We start from the raw sequence: 27,356 nt of genomic DNA, 5'->3' as shown, positions 1-27,356 counted from the left end.
CCGGGCCGATCAATCGGCAGTCTCTCTCCCAGGCCCTTGGTCAGGCTGGGTCGAATTTCATCTTATTTCGGATCCCCCAGTCCTGCAGCTTTAGTGGGGCCTCTGCTTCAGCACTGTGCCCCGCGTTTTATGCTGTCTCAGTCATGCTCCAATAGCAGCAATGAGACCCCGCGCTTTCTGCAGCCACAAGCTACATATCATTAGACACTGAGGTTCTTCGATTTTCGATTTCGTCCCGTATTTGGTCGCCATTTTTGTGTCTCAACGCCATTTTGTGTTGCCCTCACTCAGGCCGCACAAGTGTTTTTGCCTTTTCCAGCTGCTACGTGTCTCTTCTGTTGAAAAGTAACCCCTGCCCTTGTTTACGAAACCGATGTCAGGGTCTGGCCGAGTCCACTAATCCATGTCTGGGTTGATTGATCCCTGTCTCAAATGACTATTTGACTTCTCCTATTCTTTCCTTACTTTATCTTATCCGACTGGCCTTCTCTATTCTCTCCTTGTATTCTCTTGTTACATAACTATCCTTTGAGGCGCACAAATACATCCTGCCACCTGCAAATTGGATTGTAGGCACTAGCACTGATTAACTTGTGGGGAGGGGTAACACACAGGATTTGGAAGAAAGGCGTATTCAGGACACTTGATAACTTGTGTTCAAACTTTTCCTATTGGTTAGCTTTGTATGTGGTAGGAGTTACGTTGTAAATATGTGTGCTATAAAAGATTGTGCGCCACGGAATAAAGTGGCAGTCTCCTCAGAATATACGCTGTACGTACTTCTGGGATAACTGTGCTTAGCTGCAGCTAATAAACCTGGTTTTCTACGCCCAACAGAGTGTCTCGTGTCTCTGTTCGACAAGGCAGGTAAATTCGGAGATTTAAGGCGTGCCCTGCGCAGCCAGGCCCATAAGGCCCAGTTCTTCAACTGGCGCCCAACGTGGAGCGGCTTCAGTGGTAGCGGTTCAGCCTGAGGGTCATGAGGAGCCTCGCAAGAAAATTCCAGAGGATTCGCGAACCACGTCAAGCGACCCCTGTATGTCGAAGTGGACCGAAGGTCTTTTGCAGCGCGGCTACTCCTTTCCGACGGCTGCTGACGACTACTGCCCTGACTGCCGCCCTGCCTTGGCCCATTTGGTGTTGACTGGTATTGCGAGACGATAGACGGGCCTCTGTTGGCGTTAGAGAACATTTAGTTAAGTATTTGTGGGTAGCGCCCACTTCTTTGTTTTGTTTTTGGGTTTGTTATTCGACCATTGCAATAGCCGAAGCCAAGGGGTGAGTACGTTTGTGCTGTGTTATTTGGCCCTTACCCCGTTGAAGTTCGTAATCAGACCAGTGAATTCAGAGATGCCTGGCCTTAGCAAGTTTAGAAAGTTTTGTTGTTTTGGGTGCACTAGGGATTCCCGGCTGGAGGACTCTTGTCCGATTCCTCCGTTTGGAACTTCTACTTATGAGCTCTATTCGAAACATGGTGTTGGCCCCATTTCCTTTAACAAAGCATGGATCCGATACACACAGAAAGATGGTGTTTTGCAGTGGCCACAAAATGGTAGCTTTGAGCCATGCCAGGCAATTAGACAATCTAGAAGCAATTTTGTTCAAAAGTAAAGCCCGGCTGGCAATGTTTGACTCTTTCCGCCTCTGGTGTAAGGAAGCCAAACAGAGAAATTAAACAGGCAAAAAGAGATAAGAAAGCTCAAGGTATGTCGATTATGTAGGCTGCCCAGCTGTTTAAAGAAAATGAGGTTGATCAAGCGATTGAAGTTTCAGAAAGACAGCATTGTATGGCAATAGATAGATGTTACCCTGTGTTGCCTACTTCTCCACAGAATAAGGATCCTGACGAAGATCCCTTAATGCCCCATTTGTTGAGATTGCCTCCGCCTTACGCACCAGGTGCTAACGCACCCCCATTGTTACCACTTGCCCAGCAACCTGTTGTTCAGCCGGCTCCTCCACAATTGCCTTTTCCAGTATTGCCACCCCGCCTCCTTTGCCACCGACTTCAGTACCTCAGTCTCCTTTACCCTCGGTTCCTCTCGTAACTGTTGACCCCTCTACTGCTGTGCTTAATACTTTGTCTCCCGTTTTATTGTCAGATTCTCCCACAACTCGCAAACGATTGATCGATACTGTCTCAGGCCTCTTCTCTCCCCTCTTTGGGTCTTTTTCCATGACTCCTGCTCTGTCTCGAAGGCAATCCCGTAGTCAATTTCCAGGTTCCGACGAGCGAATTACGTTGGATCTCTTGCTCACAATTGGGTCATGAGTGGTCCACTGTATAGTGTGCACGATACCATGAGCACATTTCTGCAGTGGAATGCTCCCACGCAGAGATAAGTTTTTAATGTTATGTGTGATATCCTTGTCAAGGGATGGGAGGATATGGATTTGGATGACGTTCCTCAGGGTTTGTTAGACATACAGGCTAAATTTGATAAAGGACTCATTGTGGGTTCTGAGGTTGAGGACGCCGTAAGGACAGTTGTCACTTTCAGGTCTTTATTTTCTTAGACTATTCTTGAACTTGATCCTCCAGTTAGACAGAAAATAAAACATTATCCTATGAGGGAAGTTCCTCCAGTATGGAGAGATGCGGTTCCGCAGGCAGGCAATGTTCCAGGTGTCGCTGCTCATTTCCAGCGTATATGGGTACATGTCCCCTGGAAATGATCTTAAGTTTTGGCGCTTAAACAGTCTTTACCGGACCCTCGTAAAAATCCTGCTGGGTATTATAAAGAGCTGTCCCAGACTGTTGATGCGTGTATTATGAATTTGGCTGATATCGATATGCTGATGGGAAATGTAGTCCCACAAGCGTTATGGGCTCGAATTCGTAGAGAGGATCACGACCAAGCTATAGGTGGTAATTGGGCTGCTATAACTGCCGCGGATGCAGCACAAGTAGGCGGTGCTAAGCCCGAAGATTTGATTACACAATTGCCCGGTAGAATTATCGCTTTAATGAAAACTATGATGCCTGCCTTACGTGTTAATTGGGATAAGTTAGCTGCGTGTAAACAGAAGAAAGATGAGTGTTTCTGATTTCTTTACACATTTCGAGGAGACGTTTATCGACCACAGTGGTCAGGATATGAGTACTGAAGGCGGACAGCGATTATTCGTGGATAAATTTGTATTTAATTTACTTTCAGAATTATCGCATAAGTTGAAAGACTCCGAAAGTTCGTGGGCTGTTTCTTCGTCTGCACAAATATTAGCTACTGCTCAGTATTACGAGAATAGGGATAAGGAGGAAAAGGATAAACATGAGAAAAAGACTAAAGAATTAAAAACGAAGGTTCATTTGCAACAGGCTTATCCCCCTCGTTCTGCTCAGCGCCAGTTTCAACACCCTCCTCAGTTTCAGAGGTTGTTATAGAAACCTGAACCTTTTGTTCGGCGACCTTTGCTAGGTTCTAATCAATGTGCCTATTGTAAAGAGGAAGGTCATTTTAAGAATAGTTGTCCGGTTTTATTGCAGCGTAATGGTGGATTGTCAGGACCGAGAGGTCGTGGTGGTTTCCAATCAGCGCCTAGAGGTAGAGGGCTAGGTGCGTTGCCTCAAGGACAGCATTGCTTCCCCCCTCAGAATTCTATGAATTATTTTGACCAGCAGAATACTCAGTCTGCGCAATATTACAATGACGACTATTGTGTTGACGGTGAGACTCAGGATTTTCATACTAGTTAGGACAGCCATGGACAAAGCAAGGGAGTCGTATCAGTTCCAGTGGATCAGAATGGGCCTTATGTTGAAGTTGTTGCATTGGGTGTTACAGAGCCATTTCTTTTGGATACTGGTGCATTGAGAAGCTCTATCATTCACTCTAAACTCCCTGGGGCACCTTTGTCTGGCTTAACAAACGTTTCTGTAGGATTCTCTGGCGCCCCAGTTAGTAACCCGGTTTCTTGCCCTTTGCCTATCTCGATTGGTCCTTATGATTTGGAGGCGCCACTCATTTTAACGGCTGGTTGCAGTGAGAATTTGTTGGGTTTGGATTTGTTGAAACGTTTACATGCAACATTGTATTGTTCCCCCTCTGGTGTACATCTTACTCTCGGTAGGAAATTGGTTTCTCCTAAGTATTTGGCTAAGGATCAGCTCCCACCTGAATTGCGTTCTCTCCCTGATACTCTTTGGGCTACAGGTCCAAATGATGTTGGTTTGCTTCAAATTCCACCTTATGTGGTTACTGTGAAGCCTAATGTTAAATTGCCACGCATTCCTCAGTATAAAATTTCCATCGATGGTGAGAGAGCCCTCTTGGCTATCATCTATTATCTAGTTCAGAAGGGTGTGGTCGAAGAAACAAGAGGAAATGTTTGCACAGTCCTGTTTTACCTGTTCTTAAACGCACTGATCCTTCTCAGCCTCCTGTATATCGTTTTGTGATCGATCTTCGGGAGGTCAACAAAATTGTTGTCCCCCAGTTTCCTGTTGTCCCAGATATTACTGCCTTGCTCACAATGATACCTGCTTCAGCTGCTTGGTTCTCCGTTATTGATCTCAAGAAAGCTTTCTTCAGCATTCCTATTGCTGAGGAGAGTAGGGATATTTTTGGCTTCTCTCTCGGGGGCCGAAGTTTCCAATTTGAACGTGCACCTCAAGGTTATTGTGAGAGTCCCTCCATTTATAGTCAGGCTTTGAAATCTCAGCTCGATGCTTTTATTTTACCATCAGGCGCTTCACTTATTCAGTATGTGGATGATTTGTTGGATGCTGCTGAATCAGAGGATGTTTGTAAGGATGTGACTGTTTTATTGTTGCGTTATTTGTCTGATCTACATCACAAGGTGTCACCCTCTAAACTACAATATGGTCGCCAAGAGGTTACCTATTTAGGTCATCTCTTGTCGAAGGAGGGAAGGCGATTGACCCCAGAACGTGTTCAAGCAATCGCACAAATGTCTGTACCATCCACACAAAGGAAGGTGCGTGCCTTTCTGGGCATTACCTCTTATTGTAGACAGTGGATTCCAATTTTTTCTTTGTTGGCTAAAACTCTGTTAGACTTACTCTGAAAGACACAACCCAACCTCTTCCTTGGACTGATGAATGTCAGAAGAGCTTTTCTGACTTACGTACGGCCTTGTGTTCTGCCCCTGTGTTAGGTACTCCAGATTACAGTAAGCCCTTCACACTCTACGTTCATGAAAGAGAAGGTTGCGCGTTGTCAGTTTTAACGCAACAATTTGGAGACAAACCGTAGCCATGTGCCTATTTTTCGGCTACATTGGATCCAGTAGCCAAGGCATTGCCAAGTTGTCTCAAAGCTACAGCAGCAGCAGCGATTTCTATTCGGCAATATGCTGGATTGGTACTGGATAACACTCTTGTTATGGTACCACATGCAGTGGATACTCTTTTGAAAAGGACAAAAACACAACATCTTACGAGTGCCCGTTTGTCTGGATACGAGCTGACGCTTTTGGCTAGTCATATATACATCAAGCGATGTAATACTTTAAATCCAGCAACACTGTTACCTATCCCAGAAGAGAAAGATACTCAAGAACAGCATGATTGTTTGCTCCGTACAGAGGAGGAAACAAAAGGTAGAATAGACTTAAAAGACACACCACTCGTGGACCCGGATGGGATCCTATGGGTGGATGGGTCTTGTTTCAAGCTTCCTAATGGTGAGACGACTGCGGCCTATGTGGTTACCACCTTGCATACAGTAGTGGAGACAGCACGCATTACACAGAATTCAGCGCAAGCAGCTGAGTTGATTGCCCTGACAAGAGTGTGTGTGTTGGCTAAAGGAAAGAGAGTGAATGTTTACACCGATAGCCAATACGCCTTTGGCGTGGCTCATAGTTTCGGCCGTTTGTGGAAGGAAAGAGGATTCTTTACTTCCCATGGGACTAAGATACAGCATGGTCAGTTGGCGACGGACCTCTTGGAATTACTTGCTTTGCCTACCCAAATAGCAATAGTGAAATGTAGTGCACATAAAAGGATCACTGATGATGTGGGTCGCGGGAATGCTTTTGCAGACGAGGTAGCGAAAGAAACAGCGAGAGATGCTACAAGTCGTATGTGTGTTGCAGGCCCTGCAAGATCGATAAGAGAAAGTGGAATGTGTGAGGACACAGTGGAAAGTGTGAGAATGATTCAAGAAGAAGCTACAGAGAAGGAATTGAGTAAGTGGAGAGAAAGTACGGGAATGTTGGACACGACAGGGTGTTGGACGGAATTGTCAGAACATCAGCGTTGGCTGTTGCCAGACGCCTATGTACTTGCCTGTAGTTACTATGGCGCATGGTCCAGCCCATATCAGTGCGAAAGGAATATGCAAACTTCTGGCTCCAGTATGGCAGAATGAAGGAATCCCTAAATGTGCGGAAAACATGGTGAAACATTGTATCGTTTGTTTGATGCATAATCCAGGAAAGGGAACCCCAACTCTGGCAGGTCATTTTGCTCCCCCTACGTATCCTTTTGCGGTATTGCAGATTGATTACATTCATATGGAACGTTGTAATACCCTCAAGTATGTCCTGATGGTGGTCTGTGCCTTTTCCAGGTGGATAGAGGCCTACCCCCTAAAGGATAATACTGCTTTGTCCACTGCCAAAGTTCTTTTGAAGGAATTTTTCCTGAGGTTTGGTTTGCCGCAAATTGTCTGGAGTGACAATGGAAGTGAATTCGCAGGCCAAATTATGCAGAAGGTGTGTGCAGGTCTTGGTATTAGGCAGAAATTCCATGCGACAAACCACCCTCAGTCAGCAGGTTTGGTAGAGTGCTATAATGGCACTCTCAAGCTCAAACTGGCGAAGATTCAGCCCAGCACGGGTCTTGCTTGGCCCGATGCTTTACCTCTGGCACTTTTATCCACAAGAACAGCTGTACATTCTCGCTTAGGACTTAGTCCTTACAAGGTTGTTTTTGGACGCCCGGCTAACGTCTGGGGAGTCCCTCGACCCAAAAAGTACTCCGATATCCTGTATCCTATGTTGATTGACTATTTACATGACCTCACCACTAAATTGTGTGTTCTTCACCAACAGGTTCAAAACGCTTTGCCGGAGGCTTCTGCAGACCCAGGCCATTACATCCAACCCGGAGACTGGGTCTGTCTGAAAAATTTCTAGAGGAAAAAGAATTTGGAACCTCGTTGGGGCCCGCCTCGGCAAGTTTTGCTAGCAACACGTACAGCAGTAAAGGTCGTTTGGAAGAAGAATTGGGTCCATGGCGTGCACTGCAAGAGAGTACCTCTGCCTTTCGATCAGTGGGTCCGTAAGGGTATAAGTGACAGTGAAGGCGAAAGGGTTCCTCGATTTGTGCCTTTCAGTAGTGCACGCCTGGATCAAACGAACTCTGAGAAAGAAGACGACGACGTGTTGCAAGAAGCTGTACCATCACATTTGAGATTGAACACAGTAAATTCAGAGACTTTGTTCCGAGAACAAACGGTACCTAATAAGACTCGGTACAACCTAAGACCGAGATCAACAAAAGACAGTTGAGTTTTTTTCTCTTTTCTTTTTCTGGTTACACTTTTGAGAGACATTTCTTTTTCACTATTCATCAAGTTGCAGGGTCACGGTAGGTGTCTTAGGCTGTGATCTGAGTAGTGAAAAAGGTCTGCAGGACTTGCAGTGTCATAGGACGGCTAATAATCACAACTAAGTGATCTAGGAAGATTACCGTGAGCACCGCTTTAGAGAATGGATGTTAAAATGGAAAAGAATGATAAAATGAAAAGTAAATATAAGAAATTGTTGTTTAGTCCATGTGGTGTAACCTTATGTATTTTAATATGTTCATGTATTTTATTGGCTGGTGTGAGTAGGATTGTACACATCATGCAGCAAGCACCGGTTCCTACTTCTGTTTCTTTGTCTTCTTCTAATACTGCCTCCCCGCATCAGTTCCACACATTCCCAGAGCACGAGCAAATTAGGAGAACAGAATACTTTAATAATTTATTTATTCAGTTATTGCATCAGCATCAACTGGTAGTCAATACTACTGACTGTTGGGTATGTGGGCTCATGCCCCATAACACATAGAGAGGGATGCCATATTTAGTCCTTCCATTTTCCTACGAAGGTTCTGCTTGGGCTTATTTGGCCATGTTTTCTAATAGATATCAGAATCAACTTCGATATCCTCCTGGTGGTCCATATGGTGGTGGAGCCGATTTTAGTCACAGTTCTTTGATAAAGGGAATAGTGGCCATGGCTAGAATTGCCGAAATTAGTAAGATTCCCGTTGATGAGAAACGAGCGTACGATGGTTGGAACGTGACTCGTTATGTTACCAGCCTCACAGATAAGGCTAGACAAAGAGGATCCCCACCAATTTGGACCGTACCTCACCGAGGTAATTTATGTCTGCAGATAAATGGACAAAATGTTAGGCCCAACAGGAGAAGAGTGTTTGTTCCCATACAAGTCAAGTCAAGTCAAGTCATAGGATTTGTATAGCGCACTACATACCCAGAGGGTTTCAAGGCGCTTAGGAAGGGGAGGATGATTACTTGTCAAATATCCACGTTTTAAGTTGCTTTCTGAACGCTAGGTGGTTCTGGGTAAGTCGAAGGTAAGCGGGGAGTGAGTTCCATGTTTTAGCAGCCAGGTATGAGAAGGATCTGCCTCCCATGGTGGTCTTGTTGATGCGAGGTACAGTGGCGAGGGCTTGGTTGGAAGAGCGTAGTTGGCGGGAGGGGGTGTAGAAGGACAGTCGTGAGTTGAGGCAGTCTGGTCCGATGTCGTAGAGTGATTTGTGTGCGTGGGTAAGCAGTCGGAAAGTGATCCTCTTATTGACGGGTAGCCAGTGGAGGTCTTTAAGGTGATCAGAGATGTGTTCGTTGCGTGGGAGGTCTAATATGAGCCTGGCTGAGGCGTTTTGGATTCGTTGGAGTTTCTTCTGGAGTTTAGCGGTAGTACCCGCGTAGAGGGTGTTTCCGTAGTCTAGTCGGCTAGTGACCAGGGCGTGGGTGACTGTTTTCCTTGTATCGGAGGGGATCCAGCGAAATGTTTTTCTGAGCATGCGAAGAATGTTGAAGCAGGAGGAGGATACGGCGCTGACTTGTCTGTTCATTGAGAGTGAAGAATCCAGGATGACGCCTAGGTTCCGTGCGTGGTCTGTCGGGGTGGGTGCTTTTCCGAGGGCTTCCGGCCACCAGGAGTCGTCCCATGCAGAGGGGGATGTACCTAATATGAGGACTTCTGTTTTGTCTGAGTTCAGTTTCAGACGGCTTTGTTTCATCCATTCGGCAACTTCTTTCATTCCTTCGTGTAGGTTAGTTTTGGCGGTGCTGGGGTCATTGGTGAGAGAGAGGATCAGTTGAGTGTCGTCCGCGTAGGAGATGATGTTGAGGTTGTGTTGGCGTGCGATGGCCGCGAGGGGGCTCATGTATACGTTGAAGAGGGTGGGACTGAGTGAGGATCCTTGTGGTACGCCGCAGATGACTTCAGAGGCCTCGGACTTGAATGGAGGAAGGCGGACTCTCTGGGTTCTTCCGGTGAGGAACGAGGTGATCCATTCAAGTGCTTTACCTTGGATTCCGATGTTATAGAGGCGTTGTAGGAGGGTGCTGTGGCAGACTGTGTCAAAGGCTGCGGAGAGGTCGAGGAGGATGAGGGCGACTGAGTCTCCATTGTCTAGTAGCGTTCGAATGTCGTCTGTTGCTGCGATGAGGGCGGTCTCCGTGCTGTGTTTTGCTCGAAAGCCAGATTGTGAGGGGTTGAGGGATTTGTTGGCTTCGAGGAAGGTGGCGAGCTGGTTGTTGACAGCTTTCTCGATGACTTTGGCCGGGAATAGGAGAAGCGAGATGGGGCGGTAATTTTTTAGTTCGGTGGGGTCCGCTGTTGGTTTTTTCAGAAGGGCGGTGAGTTCAGCGTGTTTCCAGTCTTCCGGGAAGGTGGCGGAGTTGAAGGAGCAGTTGATGACGTCTCTGAGGTGCGGAGCTATGACGGTGTCTGCTTTGTTGAAGATGTGGTGAGGGCATGGGTCTGTGGGGGATCCTGAGTGGATTGAATTCATCAGGCGGATGGTGTCCTCAGTGGAGATTGGGTTCCAGTCGTTGAGAATGTTCACGGGGGGAAGGTGATCAGCAGATGGTATGGTGGGTTGATTTCCGGGTTGGTTGTCAAAGCTGTTGTGGATGTCTGCAATCTTGTTGTGGAAAAATGATGCTAGGGAGTCGCAGAGGGTTTGAGAGGGGGTGATGTCGTTGGAGTTGGCCGAGGGATTGGAAAATTCCTTGACGATGTTGAAAAGTTCCTTGCTGTTGTGGGCGTTGTTGTCAAGTCGATCCTTGAATGCTGTTTTCTTGGCTTTTCGGATCAGTTGGTGGTGAGTGCGGGTGGCGTTTTTGAAGGCGATCTTGGTGCTGGTGGTTGGGTCTTTTTTCCAGGCCTTTTCAAGGGAGCGGCAGAGTTTCTTGGACTTCTTGAGATCATCGTTGAACCATGAGGCCTTCTTGCTGCCAGGTTTGCTTTGCCGTTTTTTCAGAGGTGCTAAGGTGTCGGCGGTGTTGGATAACCAGAGGGTGAGGTTAGCGGCGGCTTCGTTGGCGTTAGAAGAGGGGGCTGGGGAGTTTTGAAGGAGCAATGCGGAGATTTGGTCCGTGGTGATTTTGTTCCAGTTTCTTTGCAGGGTAGGTTGGAGGTGGATGTTGGGTTTTGGTTTGTTGTAGGTGAAGTGAACGCAGCTGTGGTCAGTCCAGAGGAGGTCCGTGGTGTGGCCGAAGGAGACATGATTGCTGGATGTGAAGATAGGGTCGAGTGTGTGACCTGCGATGTGGGTGGGGGAAGTGACTAGTTGTTTAAGTCCAAGGTTGGCAAGGTTGCCCACGAGGGTGGCGGTGTTGCGGTCATTGATATTTTCAAGGTGAAAGTTGAGGTCTCCCAGAAGGATGTATTCTTTGGAGGGGAGCGCGTGTGGAGTGATGAAGTCTGTGATGTCTTCACTGAATTTTGCGCGGGGTCCTGGTGGTCTGTAGAGGAGGGTGCCTCTGAGTGTGGTCTTGGGGTCGATGTGGATCTGGAAGTGAAGGTGTTCGGAGTTGGCGAGGTTGGCGTCAGAGCTGGTTGAGATGCGGATGGATTTCTTATGGACGATAGCGATTCCTCCTCCTGTGTGGCTGGTTCGGTCTTTGCGAGTGATCTTATAGTCTTCAGGGATGGCAATGGTGATGTCTGGGGCGGAGGAAGCGTTCATCCATGTTTCCGTAAGGAAGGCGATGTCCGGAGAAAGGGTGTCTAGTAGATTCCATAGGTCAATGGCGTGCCTGTGGACCGATCGGGTGTTGAGAAGGATGCATTGTAAGAGGTTGGGATCGGGAGTTTGATGTGTGGTTGTAGTGGAGATGTTGTCGGTGCCGCTGAATTTGCAGGAGTAGCATGAGAAAGGTCCATGGGTGTGTCCAGGAGCGGCTTGAACGCAGTTGGGGGCGCGACCGGGGTTAAGGGCTAGGAGGGCGGCGGCATCGTAGGTAATGCGGGAGGGCTGGGCCGCGCGAGGGGCAGGGGGTCTGGCGCTGGGCGCGGTCCAGGCGCGGACGGGCCTAGACGGGCTTACCTTTGGCGCACCTTCGGCGTGTACGTAGCGCGTGGACGATGCGCGTGGGGGCATTGGCCATAAATGGATGGGGGGAGGGGCGAGGGCGTCTCAGCTGGGAGGCGGGGCGGGTCCACGAGGCCGAAAACAACAAATAAACAAAATGGAGGCGGAGGGGGGAGAACAGACGCGCAAACCGACCAATATGCAGAATGACCAAAAAGCAAATGCAGCAATAGCGGCGAGCAGCAGGCTAAACGCGGGCAATTTCAGATACACAGATGACTAATATGTAAATGTAGCAATAGCGGCGAGCAGCAGGCTAAACGCGGGCAATGTCAAATAATCACAAGTAATTCCAGAAAGGAAATGCAGGTCCAACAATACCAGGTGCCGGCAGGGGACACTGGGAGCGACCACTCTGCTCGAGTGAGAGGAGTGAGTCACGGTGCCTTTAGGTAGGAGAGCGTTGTTCTATCCAGTGGGAGGGCGTCTCAGCTGGGAGGCGGGGCGGGTCCACGAGGCCGAAAACAACAAATAAACAAAATGGAGGCGGAGGGGGGAGAACAGACGTGCAAACCGACCAATATGCAGAATGACCAAAAAGCAAATGCAGCAATAGCGGCGAGCAGCAGGCTAAACGCGGGCAATTTCAGATACACAGATGACTAATATGTAAATGTAGCAATAGCGGCGAGCAGCAGGCTAAACGCGGGCAATGTCAAATAATCACAAGTAATTCCAGAAAGGAAATGCAGGTCCAACAATACCAGGTGCCGGCAGGGGACACTGGGAGCGACCACTCTGCTCGAGTGAGAGGAGTGAGTCACGGCGCCTTTAGGTAGGAGAGCGTTGTTCTATCCAGTGGGAGGGCGTCTCAGCTGGGAGGCGGGGCGGGTCCACGAGGCCGAAAACAACAAATAAACAAAATGGAGGCGGAGGGGGGAGAACAGACGCGCAAACCGACCAATATGCAGAATGACCAAAAAGCAAATGCAGCAATAGCGGCGAGCAGCAGGCTAAACGCGGGCAATTTCAGATACACAGATGACTAATATGTAAATGTAGCAATAGCGGCGAGCAGCAGGCTAAACGCGGGCAATGTCAAATAATCACAAGTAATTCCAGAAAGGAAATGCAGGTCCAACAATACCAGGTGCCGGCAGGGGACACTGGGAGCGACCACTCTGCTCGAGTATACATCTATTCACCCCAGATTTCCTCACCGTTAGTGCCATCTCAAGGCACATATTTTGTTTGTCATGACAGAGCCTATACGTGGCTTCGGACCTACTTTTCAGGAACATGTTATGTGGCTTTTCTTCTCCCTCCGACATACACTGCCCCTTCAGGTCATCATAGAAAAAGACATGGCAGATGGGTTATCAATTCCAAAGACACAGCAGGACAAGAAGGAGGTGACTTTATTAAAGGGTTTCTTCCTTTCTGGGGCCCAATGGCCAATAGCAGAAACATTAGACAGTTAGTTTGTGTTGTTGAGGCTACCATAAATGTGACTTCTAGTGCCTTGAGTAATCTAACAGCCGAACTTCAGGCGGACCGCCTTATGACTTTGCAGAACCGGATGGTTCTAGACATTGTTCTGGCAGATCGTGGAGGAGTTTGTAAATTGATCGGTCTAGTTGCTTTATTTATATTCCTGATAATGCCCCTACGGTATACCAAGCCATCTCTAAATTGCATGTAATTTCCTAGTCTATACACCAAGACACCGGAGATTGGTCTGTGATAGGATGGTTTTGGGGACTACTGTCCACATGGGGATGGAAGGTGTTAACCTTCCTTGGAATGGTCTTGGCCATCATTTTCTCTTGTGGTCTTTGTTTACAATGTGGCCCTGCCATCTGTGGTCTTTGTGCCACCATGTGTGTCCCAAGGCCTGAGTCACAGAAAATAGAGAACATTAGAATGATGTTGCAGCAACAGCTCGAGGACCTCATGGCCATTGACATCGACTCAGATTAACTTGAGTCCCTGGTTTGTTTTGCCTGAGTAATGGCAAAAGGAGGGTCTGAGGTTCTTCGATTTTCGATTTTGTCCTGTATTTGGCCGCCATTTTTGTGTCTCGTCGCCATTTTGTGTTGCCCTCACTCAAGCCGCACGGCGAACAAGTGTTTTGCCTTTTCCAGCTGCTACGTGTCTCTTCTGTTGAAAAGTAACCCCTGCCCTTGTTTACGAAACCGATGTCAGGGTCTGGCCGAGTCCACTAATCCATGTCTGGGTTGATTGATCCCTGTCTCAACTGACTATTTGGCTTCTCCTATTCTTTCCTTACTTTATCTTATCCGACTGGCCTTCGCTATTCTCTCCTTGTATTCTCTTGTTACATAACTATCCTTTGAGGCGCACAAATACGTCCTGCCACCTGCAAATTGGATTGTAGGCACTAGCACTGATTAACTTGTGGGTAGGGGCAACACACAGGGTTTGGAAGAAAGGTGTATTCAGGACACTTGATAACTTGTTTTCAAACTTTTCCTATTGGTTAGCTTTGTATGTGGTAGGAGTTACGTTGTAAATATGTGTGCTATAAAAGATTGTGCGCCACGGAATAAAGTGGCAGTCTCCTCAGAATATACGCTGTACGTACTTCTGGGATAACTGTTCTTAGCTGCAGCTAATAAACCTGTTTTTTTACGCCCCACAGAGTGTCTTGTGTCTCTGTTCGACAAGGCAGGTGAACTCGGAGATTTAAGGCGTGCCCTGCGCCGCCAGACCCATAAGGCCCGGTTCTTCAACACGGTCCATGACAGCAGGCGCACCAGTTCTAATTTCAGAGCGATCTGCAAGCTGAGTAAAATAGAACACTTTTGAACACTCTAGCAGTGCAGTGCTATGGCAAGCACTATGGCAGTGCTTATTTTTTTACTTTACCTGAATGAATTTCCTTGGGGCGGCCACGAACAACAGCTTGCTGAGACTGAGTGACGTTTCACTCCCTCAGCCAATCGCTGCCCAGAGCCCAGCTGCTAGCCAGTCAGAAGCCTCCAAAGGCTCCAGTCAAGCTTTTCTGGTTGGCTGTGAGCCCCAGTGTGCCTGCAGCCTGTTTTATGTATGTGATTTAATGTCTACTAGTACGCCAGACAAAATAGACATTAAATCTTCTTGCCCATTGATGAAAACTGCATGGTTCGGGCGTCTGGCGATATGATTTCCCCCACCCCTGCCAGGCCAGGGGAGTTAACGTTTAGAGAGAAGGCGGGACATGTACCTGTATTTGACCAATTTTAGGCTTTCAATTTTTGAAAGCCACACGCAAAGGCCAATAGAATTTGACAAGCAGACGCACAGGCTTTCAGAAAGGTTTCTGAATGTCTGCAGTGCTCACCAGAGGCCCTCTGCAAGAGCAATGCATGCGCGCTGCGCAAGGCGAGACCTAAAAAGAAACAGTTAAATGGAGAAATAAATCAACATGATTTTATATTGTATGTATTACAGAAAGTAAACTTAATATGTTTAGACCATACAAAAACTATTATATCATTTTAGGGTGAAGTATCAAGGTGACAATGTGGCTTTTGCTTGCTTGTGAAACATTTGAAAACAAGTTTTTTTACGAGAAGAAAATCCCTGAAGTACTGTAGCCTTCTCCTTTCATGCACACATGTACACTGGTTAAAGTATATCATGTAGGCTTTAGAGTAAGATAAAGGAAAACTAACAAACTGATGCCATGTTTGAAAACACAATAAATGTAAATATTGCCTATAGTCCATTTGAACTTCTTCAATATATCTGGGGGTCCTGCAGCATCTCTCACATCCCTGGTCTCAGCGGCACTGCAAGGTTGTTTAGAGAGTGCAGGAAGTGTATGGTGTTATGCAGTGAGTAGAAGGTGAGTAGAAGGCTAGAGAGGAACTCTAGAGGGAGAGGATAGAGTAAAGAACTCCGTAGAGAGATGGGCCGTATACCATAGAGTGAAACCTGCAAGTACGTATTTAAGACGCAGTCTCCGCCACAGTTTTCACCTGACTGGTGTCAGAAATTGTTGAAGACATGGAGAAGCGCTATTTTACTACCTCAGCCAGTCGTGGCTGGTTGCTTAGTATGGGAAAGTTAAAAGCATGTGTTGTTTTTGTCTGAAAATATAACAGCATTTAAAAATTGTATACAACACAATAGCATACACAAGGCAACATAAAATAAAACAATGGCGCAACACAACAAAGCAGAATGCAACACAACAACCACATAACACAATAACATTGCAATGCAGTAATGCAGCACAAAAACAAGGCAGCACAAAGAACAGAACACATCACCACCACAACAAAATACCACACAACAAATCTGCATAAACATGAATGTGACACATTGGGACATCCAGAAACGTTCCTTCATAATATGGTGGTAGATGATGATTGTACCAAGCACTGCCTTAACTTACCTCCAAGGATATGAAATAACAGCAGCCAAAAATGTTTTCTGATTCGGCCCAGGGGCTCTAACGGCTGTGATGACAGTTTCATTCCAGGAGCTCCATGGACCAGTCACCACAGGGCTAGCAGTGCTGCAGACCCCAGCAGCAGTGCAGACCCCAGCAGCAGTGCAGACCCCAGCAGAAGTGTACTGCCTAACAATGGACAGACCCCAGCAGCAGAGCAGACATCAGCAGTAGTGCAGACTCAAACAGCCATGCAGATCCCTGAAGTGCAACAGATTCCTGCAGTGCTGTAAAACCCACAAGTACTGTAGACCCGGAGCAGTGCTAAAGACCCCAGCAGCGCTACAGATCCCAGCAGCTCTACAGACCCCAGCAGCTCTACAGACCCCAGCAGCTCTATGTAATGTAATGTAATGTAATGTAATGTAATGTAATGTAATGTAATGTAAGGGACATTTCTTACGCGCGACTTACACTCCAAGGAGTATCTTGGCGCTCACACAACTCAGATGGAGAAGTTGGAAAGGGAAAGGGGTGTCCTAAGTTCTACACAAACATTACACTAAGGTCCTACAAGTGGCGTCAGGCAAAGAGGTTTTTAATGCCTTCCTGAAGGGGGCTTCTTGAGAGAATGACCGCAAGAAAAGAGGAAGTTTGTTCCAGGCTTTAGTTCCCAGTACAAAAAGGGATTTGCCACCCTTTGTGGCCAGCTTGAAATGAGGGGGAGAAAGTAAGTTCTGGCTTGCAGATCTCAGACACCGCGTTGGATGATATCTTTTAAACCCATTGCATAAATAGGTTGGGCCTCGTTGGTGAAATGCCCTAAAGGTGATTAGAAGAAGTTTAAACAAGATTCTTTTACCTATTGGCAGCCAATGGAGGGTGTTTAGAGCTGCTGAGGCTGATGACTTACGGGGCAGACGCAGTACAAGGCGGGCTGCCGCATTTTGGACCATTTGTAATTTGTGGAGAACAGTTTTGTTAGCTCCAACGTATAGTCCATTACAATAGTCCAGCCTAGAACTTATTAAGGCCACTGCGACTGTTTTCCTCGCAGATAGTGGGAGAAGGTCAAAGAACTTCCTTAGTGCTTTTATGATTTGAAAGCACATGCCTGCTACTGCTACAGCCTGGGGTTTAAAAGATAGTTGGTTATCGAATTTGATGCCCAAATTGCAGGCGGATGCAATTGTATTGAGGGGCACTTCGGCATCCGCTGGCCAGCACACTGTTGGGGAAAAAAGGTTGTGATTCCCTATAGATAAGATCTCGGTTTTTCCGGCGTTACACTTTAAATGGCTGTTAGTCATCCATTTAAAAGTTGCTGCAAGACAGTCTTTAAGATCTTCCTCGGCACCTGGCCGCTCCCTATCCAACACCAGTATCAGTTGGGTGTCGCCAGCGTATGAAATAGAACTGATCTTGAATGACGCGATCAGTTTCATCAGGGGTACCATATATAGGTTAAAAAGAACAGGGCTCAAGCTAGAGCCCTGAGGAACCCCTGAGCTGACGTCTTTAGCCTCAGACTGATATGGGCCTAGCACTGTTATTTGGCATCTGTTGGTAAGGAAGCTCCTACACCATGCCAAAACCTGTCCTCCTACCCCTGCGGCAGCCAACCGGTCCACTAAGATGTTATGTGAAACCGTATCGAAGGCTGCCGACAGGTCAAGTAGGATAAGGACGGCCTTCTTTCCTTGATCCATTGCTGCCCTTAAGGTTTCTGCAGTAAAGAGTAAGGCTGATTCGGTAGAATGTTCTGACCGGAATCCTGACTGATTAGGATGGAGAACGTTATTCTTCTCCAGAAAGTTAGTCAGTTGACTATTGACAAACTTTTCAGTCAGTTTGAATAGAATGGGTAACAAGGAAATCGGGCGCAGGTTGGAGAGGGTGGTAGGATCGGCAAGGACCTTTTTTTGGAGAGGCTTAACAGCTGCAAGTTTCCAATCGTTAGGGATACTTGCCGTGGTTAGAGAGGAATTAATAATCCTGTTGATCATTGGATTAACCATCTCTATTAGAAGATGCAGCACTGGAGGGGGACAGGGATCGAAAGGGGATCCCGATTTGCTGGCTAAAATCGCTTTAGCAGTTTCCTCCAAGGACACTGGGGCGAAATCATCAAAGCAGGGGCAAGATATTGTCTCCACTATCTTTTCAACATCCATCGTTGCAGTAGCCCCTGATGGAAAGGTCTTCGTGAAAGCCAGGATTTTATTATCAAAATAATCAGATATCGCTTTACAGAGATCTTGCGATAGAGCTGAAGGATTCATGAAATCTTTGACAATCTTAAAGATTGCTTTTTGTTCCTGGCCGGCCATAGATATGGCCTGTAGATAGTGTGTTTTTTTTGCTGATTTTATTCCTGCATGATACTTCCTTCTCGCTGCTATATAGATGTTACGTGCAGCGGTGTCGTAATTACAACGCCACCTCCGTTCCAGTGTTTTAACTTCACCTAGTTCAAGCTTTAAGGTTGTTGAAAACCAAGGGGCGTTCTTTTTAGTCTTCCTGGGTTTAAGGTTCTCATTTCTAGATGATTTTAGCAAAGTACCCGCTCCAGCAATCCAGTCACAAAAGGTCTGATTGTCTGTCGAGGTAAGATCGACTAGGACTGGCATACTATTTTAAAGTTTCTCGATAACGTCAGGTCTGCTGGCTAATGACTTCCAATCCGGGATAGTTTTAGTATTAAGTTTGTTATTACACTTTGAAGGGTTTATAGTGGGTTTCGAAATCCCAACTATGTTAAAAGGGATTAAAAAATGGTCTGTCCATACCTGAGGGCGAGGGGATTTAGCTGTCAGGTTAGGATAATTGGAACAGATGCAATCTAATAGATGCCCTGCCTGGTGGGTGGGTTCCCGGTTCACAAGAGTAAGGCCTAACACTTCGATAGTGTCCATAAAAGAGCTAACCCCAGGATCGTTTGGGGACTCAAGGTGCAAGTTAAGGTCACCCAATACAGAAAAATTGGAGAACCTGAGTGTTAAGTCACTCATCGCATCGCCTACTGTGTCCAAGAGTTTTGAAGGAGGGCCCGGGGGGGGCGATAGATAAGGACCCCAGCAGCGCTACAGATCCCAGTAGCGCTACAGATCCCAGCAGCGCTACAGATCCCAGCAGCGCTACAGATCCCAGCAGCGCTACAGATCCCAGAAGCGCTACAAATCCCAGCAGCTCTACAAATCCCAGCAGCTCTACAAATCCCAGCAGCTCTACAAATCCCAGCAGCTCTACAAATCCCAGCAGCTCTACAAATCCCAGCAGCTCTACAAATCCCAGCAGCTCTACAGATCCCAGCAGCGCTACAGATCCCAGCAGCGCTACAGATCCCAGCAGCGCTACAGATCCCAGCAGCGCTACAAATCCCAGCAGTGCTACAAATCCAAAAGTGCTACAGACCCCAGCATCAGTACAGATCTCAGCAGCACCTCAGATGCCAGCAATGCTCCAGAACCCAGAAGTGCTACAGATCCCAGCAGCAGTAAAGAGCTCAACAGCAATACAGAGCTCAGTACTGGTGCAGACCCCAGCCGTGGTGCAGAGTTCACCATCGCTGTAGACCCCAGCAGGCAGATTTGGTTCAGGGCAGTGCAACCGGTGCCGCAGCACCACACACCAAGCTCAATTGGGCACTCTTTGCAGGACAGGCAGAAGAGAGATAAGAGTAGCTGCGAAGATCTTTGTGTGCATGGCATTTTTTCAGAGGATAATTTAAACGTCATGTTGGTGAATGCACTTGGAGACATTTTGTCTAGTCTTACTTTTGACTTGTGCTAAAGTAGCATGTAGGGTTAATGTTCCTGCTGCAAAGCTGAAAGTATAACATGCAGAACCCAGATCAGTATTTCAGGTGGATAACTCTTTGGGTTATTGCTTTTGTCACAGAGATTAGTTGGAGTTCATCAGTTACAATCCTTCCACTATAGCACAGTGAGCTGCATACAAACTGAAAGGCACTGGTTTAGAACCTTATTCTTGTCTCCCTCTATGTTTTGTTATTCGACAATTGTCTAAAACGGTTTCCTTGAGTAGTAATACCATTTAACAAATAGGACAGCGCCACTGATTGTGTGACAGTTTAAATATGTTTATGGGCAGATTTCCTAACACTTTCCCACCTGGATTGTGTTAAAAATGGGATTCACACCTGGTGCCAAGTGTTATTTCGTATCTTAGTTTCCAGAGCAACTCCTGAATAGTGTTGGTCAGTAGCCCGAAAGTAACACTAGGTAGCACTATGTGTACTTTACGATAAGGATGTGTCCCATGGGGGGTTATGGACGCGAAAACATATCTACTAACTTTCGTAGAAAGGAATTTGCATCAGCAGTTGAGCGGACTCCAGCAAGAAGGGCACAGACTGCAGCAGCAACAGTACAGATCCCTGCACTACCGCAGACTCCAGCAAGAAGGGCACGCACACAAGCGGCACCACAGATCCCAGCGCTACCGCAGCCTCCAGCAAGAAGCACACAGACTGCAGCAGCAACAGTACAGATCCCAGCACTACCGCAGACTCCAGCAAGAAGCGCACAGACTGCAGCAGCAACAGTACAGATCCCAGCACTACCGCAGATTTCATCAAGAAGCGCACAGACTGCAGCAGCAACAGTACAGATCCCAGCACTACCGCAGATTCCATCAAGAAGCGCACAGACTGCAGCAGCAACAGTACAGATCCCAGCACTACCGCAGATTCCATCAAGAAGCGCACAGACTGCAGCAGCAGCAGTACAGATCCCAGCACTACCGCAGATTCCACCAGGAAGGGCACAGACTGCAGCAGCAACAGTACAGATCCCTGCACTACCGCAGATTCCATCAGGAAGGGCACAGACTGCAGCAGCAACAGTACAGATCCCTGCACTACCGCAGATTCCATCAAGAAGCGCACAGACTGCAGCAGCAACAGTACAGATCCCAGCACTACCGCAGACTCCAGCAAGAAGGGCACGCACACAAGCGGCATTACAGATCCCAGCGCTACCGAAGAATCCAGCAAGAAGCGCACAGAATGTAGTAGCAGTACAGATCCCAGCAGTACTGCAGACCCCAGCAGTGGCGCAGATCCTAGAAGCAGTGAAGCCCCCAGAAGCCGGAACAGACCCAAGCAGCACTACAGATCCCAATACCAGCCGTGCTGCAGATCCCAAAGGCGCTGAAGATTGTAGCAGCGGCACAGACCACAGCAGCACTACTGATCGTAGCAGTGGGGTAGATCCCAACAGCAATGCAGATTCCAGCAGCAGTGCAGACCCCAGAAGCCGTGCAGATGCCAGGAGTGGCACAGACCACAGCAGAATACAGACCTCAGCAGCAGTAGAATCCAAGCAGAGGTGCAGATCCCAAGAGCGGTGCAGATCCTAGAAGCAATGAAAAACCCAGCAATGGCACAGACCACAGCAGAGTTACAGGCCCCTGCAGCAGTGCCCATTGTCTGTTCTCTCCCAAAGAGCTGATGTGTGCTCTGATGAGCTCTACTGCCAAAGCATGAATAATACCAAAGCAAGAAAGAAAATAAAGAGTCCATCTGACTAACAGCAGAGACTCTCTGACATGCTGCACACTGTTAATAATTGAATTATATAAAATTAATGCACAGAGAGACTAGATTCAACTCCATGAAAACAATCAGAGAACAAGAAGAAATGAAAGAGAGTAAACCAAAAGAAGGACCATTTATAGTTACCTGCAAAGCGGCGGGCCCATCTCAAGTCTAGGAGAAAAATATAGGAAATTAAAAGAGTAATGAACACACATGGAAAATACACAAATTTGGATCTACAAACGGGGTTTACTATACAAAAATATATTTTATGTGGAAATGTTCTGAAATCTTAATTCACTAAAAAAGGCAATTACCCTTACCAATGCTTCAATCCCAAACTCAAACTGCTCCCTATCCCTTAGTCAAATCCCAATCCCTGTTAGACTTTTGCCCCATGTAAATAAATATCCGCCAACTCTGAAAGTAAGATTCGGATCAGCAAGAGGCTTGTTTAACTTCATCGGGTCTCTTTAACATCCTAGGCAGTGACGCGCCGTCAATTCTCTGCACGCCGATGCATGGGTGATCCTTGCCACCCTGGCTGGCAGCCGTGCTGCATGCGCTGTTTTTGTCCTTGGGCATTGCTGTAGCACCATCTGGGCTTATCTTGGTCCTAATTTTCGTAAAGTTTTGAAGCCAACAAATAAATCAATTGAATGTCATTCAAGATCCTGTGCATCATATACAAGTGTCTGGAAGGGGGACCATCAACATCCCTTAAGGATAAGGTACATCGTTCCCGCAACTCATCTTGCTGGGCTGCGCGATAGGGAAAGGGCAGGAATGCACACAATTTACCATTATACTGCGCATTCTTGTCTTCTCCCTGTACTGCTGCACCATGTGCTCCCTGGTCCCAATGCAGGTGCACGAGTGCTCTGTGGTGCAAGGTTGTCTGCATCGTAAGCAGGATTGCTTTTGTGCAGGAAGGGAAACTTCCTGCACAAAAACAATACTCGGAGAGATTTTCCTCTTTCTATGTGTGCTGCAGAATGCAAGTAACGAGGAGAAATTAAGATATTTCTCCTCATTACGCCTCACCTGGTGAGACATTACCAGGTCTACCAGTAATGAAAATCTGGGGAGGCTAGGCTATACTCCAGCCATAGAAGCCTCCCTGGGGCAGAGTAACGCCACACAGTGATTTACGCTCTGTTATTCTAGATTTATCAAGCCACGCATGGCCACGCAGTGAGCAAACCAGAGGTCGCAGCTGCACCCACATAACTTCCATGGCACTACTATCGCTCTCCTCCCAAGAGGGCAGAGCCTGGCAATACAAAATGTGATGGAGAGTTTTCTGAAGTCTGCCATCCCCCTATCATCACAGTGTGCGGTGAGGTCAGTGAAGCTTCCGATTCCATCCCGCTTTGTGCCGAGATGGAAACGTTACTATTGTCTGGGCTGAGTGATATAAGGCCACACACAGGACTTCTCTCTGCAATGGCCGAGGATACATCTAGTTGCTGCATTGCTGCTCGCTCCCCCGCACCACCCACTGATGTGAAGGACTGCACAATACAAGACCAACGTCACTGCATCACTCCTGTACCCCAAGGGTGTGTCTGCCCAGTCTTTACTACAAGTGAGGCTCAGGCAGAAAGGCATCCATCATTACATTTCATATGCTGACGGTCAGTCACATTCACAAAACAAGCATTGGTAAATGCATTAGGTTTTGCTTATTATACAGTATAAGTTACAGAAAGTCTGTTAAAGTGTTATGACTTGTTTATGTACAAAAAGGCAATATATTGTGCTGCTACTAGCAGTATAGTGCAGGTAAGTAATATTAATATTTTGAAACATTAAATGAAAGCGGGAAATAATAGAACTAATTGATGTAATAGCAATACTATGTGTTTAGAGGAGGTCTGATACATTTTCGGCTCTGTGCCACTGCACCTGCTGCACCATTCAAATCATGCCCCTAGTGCCTGCAAGACTGCATTTGTGACTGCCTGTTTAGTAATAAAATATAGCAATATTTGGTGTTTAGAGGAGTTATGACAACCTTTGGCCCAGGCGCCACAGCACCCGCTGAACCATTCAAATCTTGACTCTATTGCCTGTAAGCTAACTGCACTTGTGACGGCTTATTTATTTTATTTTTAAAGTTTTATATAGCGCGAACATGACCACAGAGGGTATCAGAGCGCTTTACAGATAATGCAAAAGTACGAGTACATGGAACCCATAAATAAACATCACAACAGGTAAAAATATTTAGAATGTCCAACAGTCCCAAGTACATATCATCTAGAGCACAGAGCAGCGTCAAATAGTTCGAGTCAAGTGGAGAAGGGGGTCTGAGGCAGATATTTTTTCATCAAAAGCTCTTTAACTTCTAATTTGAACAGGGCATAGGAAGGGATCACCCTGACTTCGGGGGGGAAGAGAGTTCCAGATCCTTGGCACCATACCTGAAAATGATCAATTATAGGTCTTTTCTTTCTTGAATTTTTGTGGTTTGAGTAATATGGTGCTGGCACTTCTAAAGGTTCTTGAACCACATGAGAGCTCCAATTTCTGAGCGAGGTACATCGGGGTCTTGAGGTGGATTGCTTTGTGAGTCACGCTTGCAATTTTTAGCTGTATCCGAGCTTCATAGGGGAGCCATTTCAGAGCTAGCAGGTCAGGAGAGATGTGGTTGAATTTTTTTGTGCCCGTAATGAGCCTGGCTGCAGCATTGAAGGTACTCCTAAGGGGAGCCGTTATCACTTCAGGCAGGCCACACAGCGTAGCACTGCCAAAGTCCAGCTTTGAGATCACCAATGCTTGCACTACAACCTTTAAGTCATGAGCAGGGAGATAAGGTTTGAGCTAAGGCTGCTGAGCTTTGCTCCTTTGGTGAGGGAACTGATGTGTTTTTGCATGTTCAGACTCTTGTCTAGAATGATGCCAAGCGAGGATGCAGAGTCAACGAGGTGAGGTCTGTGGTTAAGAGCCGAAAGCTGATTCAACCATTGCTCAATGTCCAATGATTGCTTATGGGGTAAAATAAGGAGGATGTGGTAACGTCAGGACCATGCAATCGGTACTAGATGGTAGTAGGGGGGTAGGTGGGCTGATTGACAGGTGTTTACAGGCCGATCGTAATTCTGTTTCAATCTTACTGGTCTCATCTATGAAGAAATTTGCGAATTCTTCGCAATTGGGCAATGTCCCTAGACCCAGTGATTCAGAGTTCAGATGACTGTTGGCTTGGGACTGGATTAGTTCGAACACATTTTTGAGACGGTTTTTTGCTTGGTCTAACTGAGTTCTGAAAAAGGTGTCCTTAGAACATCTGATGTGTTTATTATAGGAGCTTCTCAATGATCTTCGATGGTGCAGATGATCAAGGGATGGATTGGACCGCCCCAACCTTTCAGCGAATTTTAGGTTTCTCCTGTCTAAATTAAGACGATCGGTAAACCATGGTTTGGAGCGTGTGGAGGGGATTCTTTTGAGCTGTAATGAGGCGACCGAGTCTAGGACATTCAGCATTGCACGATTATAATGGGCCGTACGTTCGTAGAAATCCGACATGTTTGGTGGAGAGTGCAGGATGTTATCACAGAGATCAGTCAGCTCAAGCGGGTTGACATTCCATAGGCATCTTTTCAGCTGTTTAGGGTTCTTGGGTTGGGCTTTATTTGTTCTTACCAAATCCAAGATACGGAAGGTGATGCAATAGTGATCGGTCCAATCACACGGGAGGATAGAATCGAGGAAAAGGGAGTTGGGTTTACCAATGACGAGATCTAAGGTAGCTCCTTTGATATGTGTGGGGCTGTCACAGATTTGAATTAGGTTAAGGTCAAGAAGGAAGTATTTGTGGCTATTAACCACCCTATCACTTACATCATTCCAATGGAGGTTGAAGTCTCACAGGAAGATTTGGGAGCCGTGGGAGTCTACGATAGCTGAGCTAATGTCCATGATCTGTTCTGTGAAGGGAAGGTTGTCGCGAGGGGGGTGGTAAAATGTGTGCAGTTTATAGGAGTGATTGTGATTGTTGCCCCCAGTCACTTCAATGCATAGGTATTCACTGGACGGCAGGAGGCCAGTCTGAAGTACCTTCACTGAAAGATTGCTCCGATGTAAGCATGCAATGCCTCCACCTTGCCCAGAGGATCTGTCCAGCCTAATGATGTCATAGTTGGGAAGTATTAAGAGGTCCAAGCAGGGAGTAGCTGAGTCATTAAGCCAGGTTTCCGTCAGCATTACAAGGTCAAGATCTTGCGCCACGGTGAGATCTGCAATGTCCGAAGCATGTTTCGCAGCAGATCTAAAATTTAGGAGCACACATTTGAGACTAGTGATGGCGTCTGTTGGAGCGGGAAGCGTGGTGGTGACTCGCGTGAGATTATTCTCATTTTGGGTTCTGGTGTTAGGCCTAGGTTCCCTGAAGAGATCCGTAGTGATGGATTCAATTTGATGCAAGTTTGCCATGGAGGGTGGGGGAGCTGGAACATAAGAATGTAGGAGAGAAAGAATATCTGTATCAGACAGGGGAGCTTTGCATCTATAGGGGCGGGCTGGGTCAATCGAGAGCGGAGCGGAGGCCCACCTATGAGGTATATGGGGAACATGAGAAAATGACCTCTGTGAGTGGTATAGGGAAACATGATACAGTGCCCTCTGAGCGTCAAGGGGGTAGTAGAGCCCCGAACGTCCGTGAACAAGGAGCGAGCGGCGAAGGTGATTTATCTTGGTGGGGCCGCAAGGACAGGGGTTTGCCAACAAGGCCTTAGTTATATGTAATATACTGCAGACCTCAGTCTTGAGTTGTTGAAGGCAGGGTACTATATCATTAAGGCGGCCTTCCAGTGAGATGTGCGGAAGGGATTGGAGGGCAAGGTCCCCAGTCTCCTGGGCGTGGGAGAGCTAGTGAAGTCGGGGGAAGGTAGTGTAAGTGTGGATTACATATGTCCAGCTGGAAGAGATTCGAGACACTGGAGCTGTCCACTCGGAATGGATAGGCTAGGGGAAGAGGTAGTAAAGTCAGGGGAAAGAAAGGTAGGAAACTGAATGCACCCAGCGGGACCAGTATCTGGGCAGTGGAGCAACATGCTCGGAATGGATACGGAAGGGGAGGAGCTAGTGAGGTCAGGCGAAGGTAGGGCAGTCGGCGCCTGAGTGTGTCCCAAGGGGAGGGATTCAGGGAAGTGGCACTGCACGCTCTGGAGGCTGAGTGGGATAGGAGAGGAGGGGAATGATGGATAAAGACCAGTGGAGGCTTATGGGAGCCTGGTGGGAATGTGAATTGGGCTGGCGGAAGGTGATTTGTGAAGAATTGGGTTGTTGTGAGCACTGGGACTTGGCGGGTTAGGACTAGCAACCCATACAGGGGGAGCGGGAGGGTTCGCAAGATGACTGGAACAGCCCGTCCAGTGCGGGCCTTGCGAGGGAGTTGTTATTAGGAGTTAGGGTAGGAAGTGGGGGGTCCAACAAGGTAGCTGTGTGATCCACGGGAGGTGGTGTAGATGTAGGGGATAGAGACTGCGAGTGCTGGGAGACCACTGGTGGTCCCACCCTTGCGCAGTGTGCGGGACTGCCACTAGCCACTGTATTTAAGATGGAGGGGAAGAATGTGTCAAATCGCATTAGATTGTGGTTGGAGGCTTGTATAAGAATGCTTCCATTTTTGTAGAGGGCGATGGTGGCTTCATCTGCATATTTAGTAGTTAATTATTGCAATAGTTGGTGTTTGAATGTGTTCTTAGAGTTTTGGGCCCCAGTGTCACTGCATTTGGTGCACCGTTGAAATCATGACATTAGTGCCTGCAAGGTAACTGCACATGTTACTGCCTGTTTAGTAGTTAAATATAGTAATATTTGGTGTTTAGAGGACCTTTGACAACTTTTGGCCCCGGTGCCTC

The 27,356-nt window shown here is 47.2% G+C and overlaps 1 protein-coding gene across 1 annotated transcript in view; it reads right to left on the bottom strand.

Annotated features, from left to right (window-relative positions):
• Positions 1–27,356, bottom strand: part of LOC147663835 (E3 ubiquitin-protein ligase TRIM21-like) — a gene marked incomplete at its 5' end in the record, with an annotated part of 120,714 nt that overhangs the window by 63,856 nt on the left and 29,502 nt on the right. The window contains one exon of the mRNA XM_086950168.1: positions 21,631–21,657. Within this exon, the coding sequence (XP_086806294.1) occupies positions 21,631–21,657 (27 nt within the window). The remainder of the gene's footprint in view (positions 1–21,630; positions 21,658–27,356) is intronic.

This window comes from Lissotriton vulgaris, unplaced genomic scaffold, assembly GCF_964263255.1.
Source record: "Lissotriton vulgaris unplaced genomic scaffold, aLisVul1.2 SCAFFOLD_1778, whole genome shotgun sequence".
NCBI classification, from domain to species: domain Eukaryota; kingdom Metazoa; phylum Chordata; class Amphibia; order Caudata; family Salamandridae; genus Lissotriton; species Lissotriton vulgaris.
The sequence above is the reverse complement of the archived record's forward strand: the minus strand, read 5'-3'. Positions and strand labels throughout refer to the sequence as shown.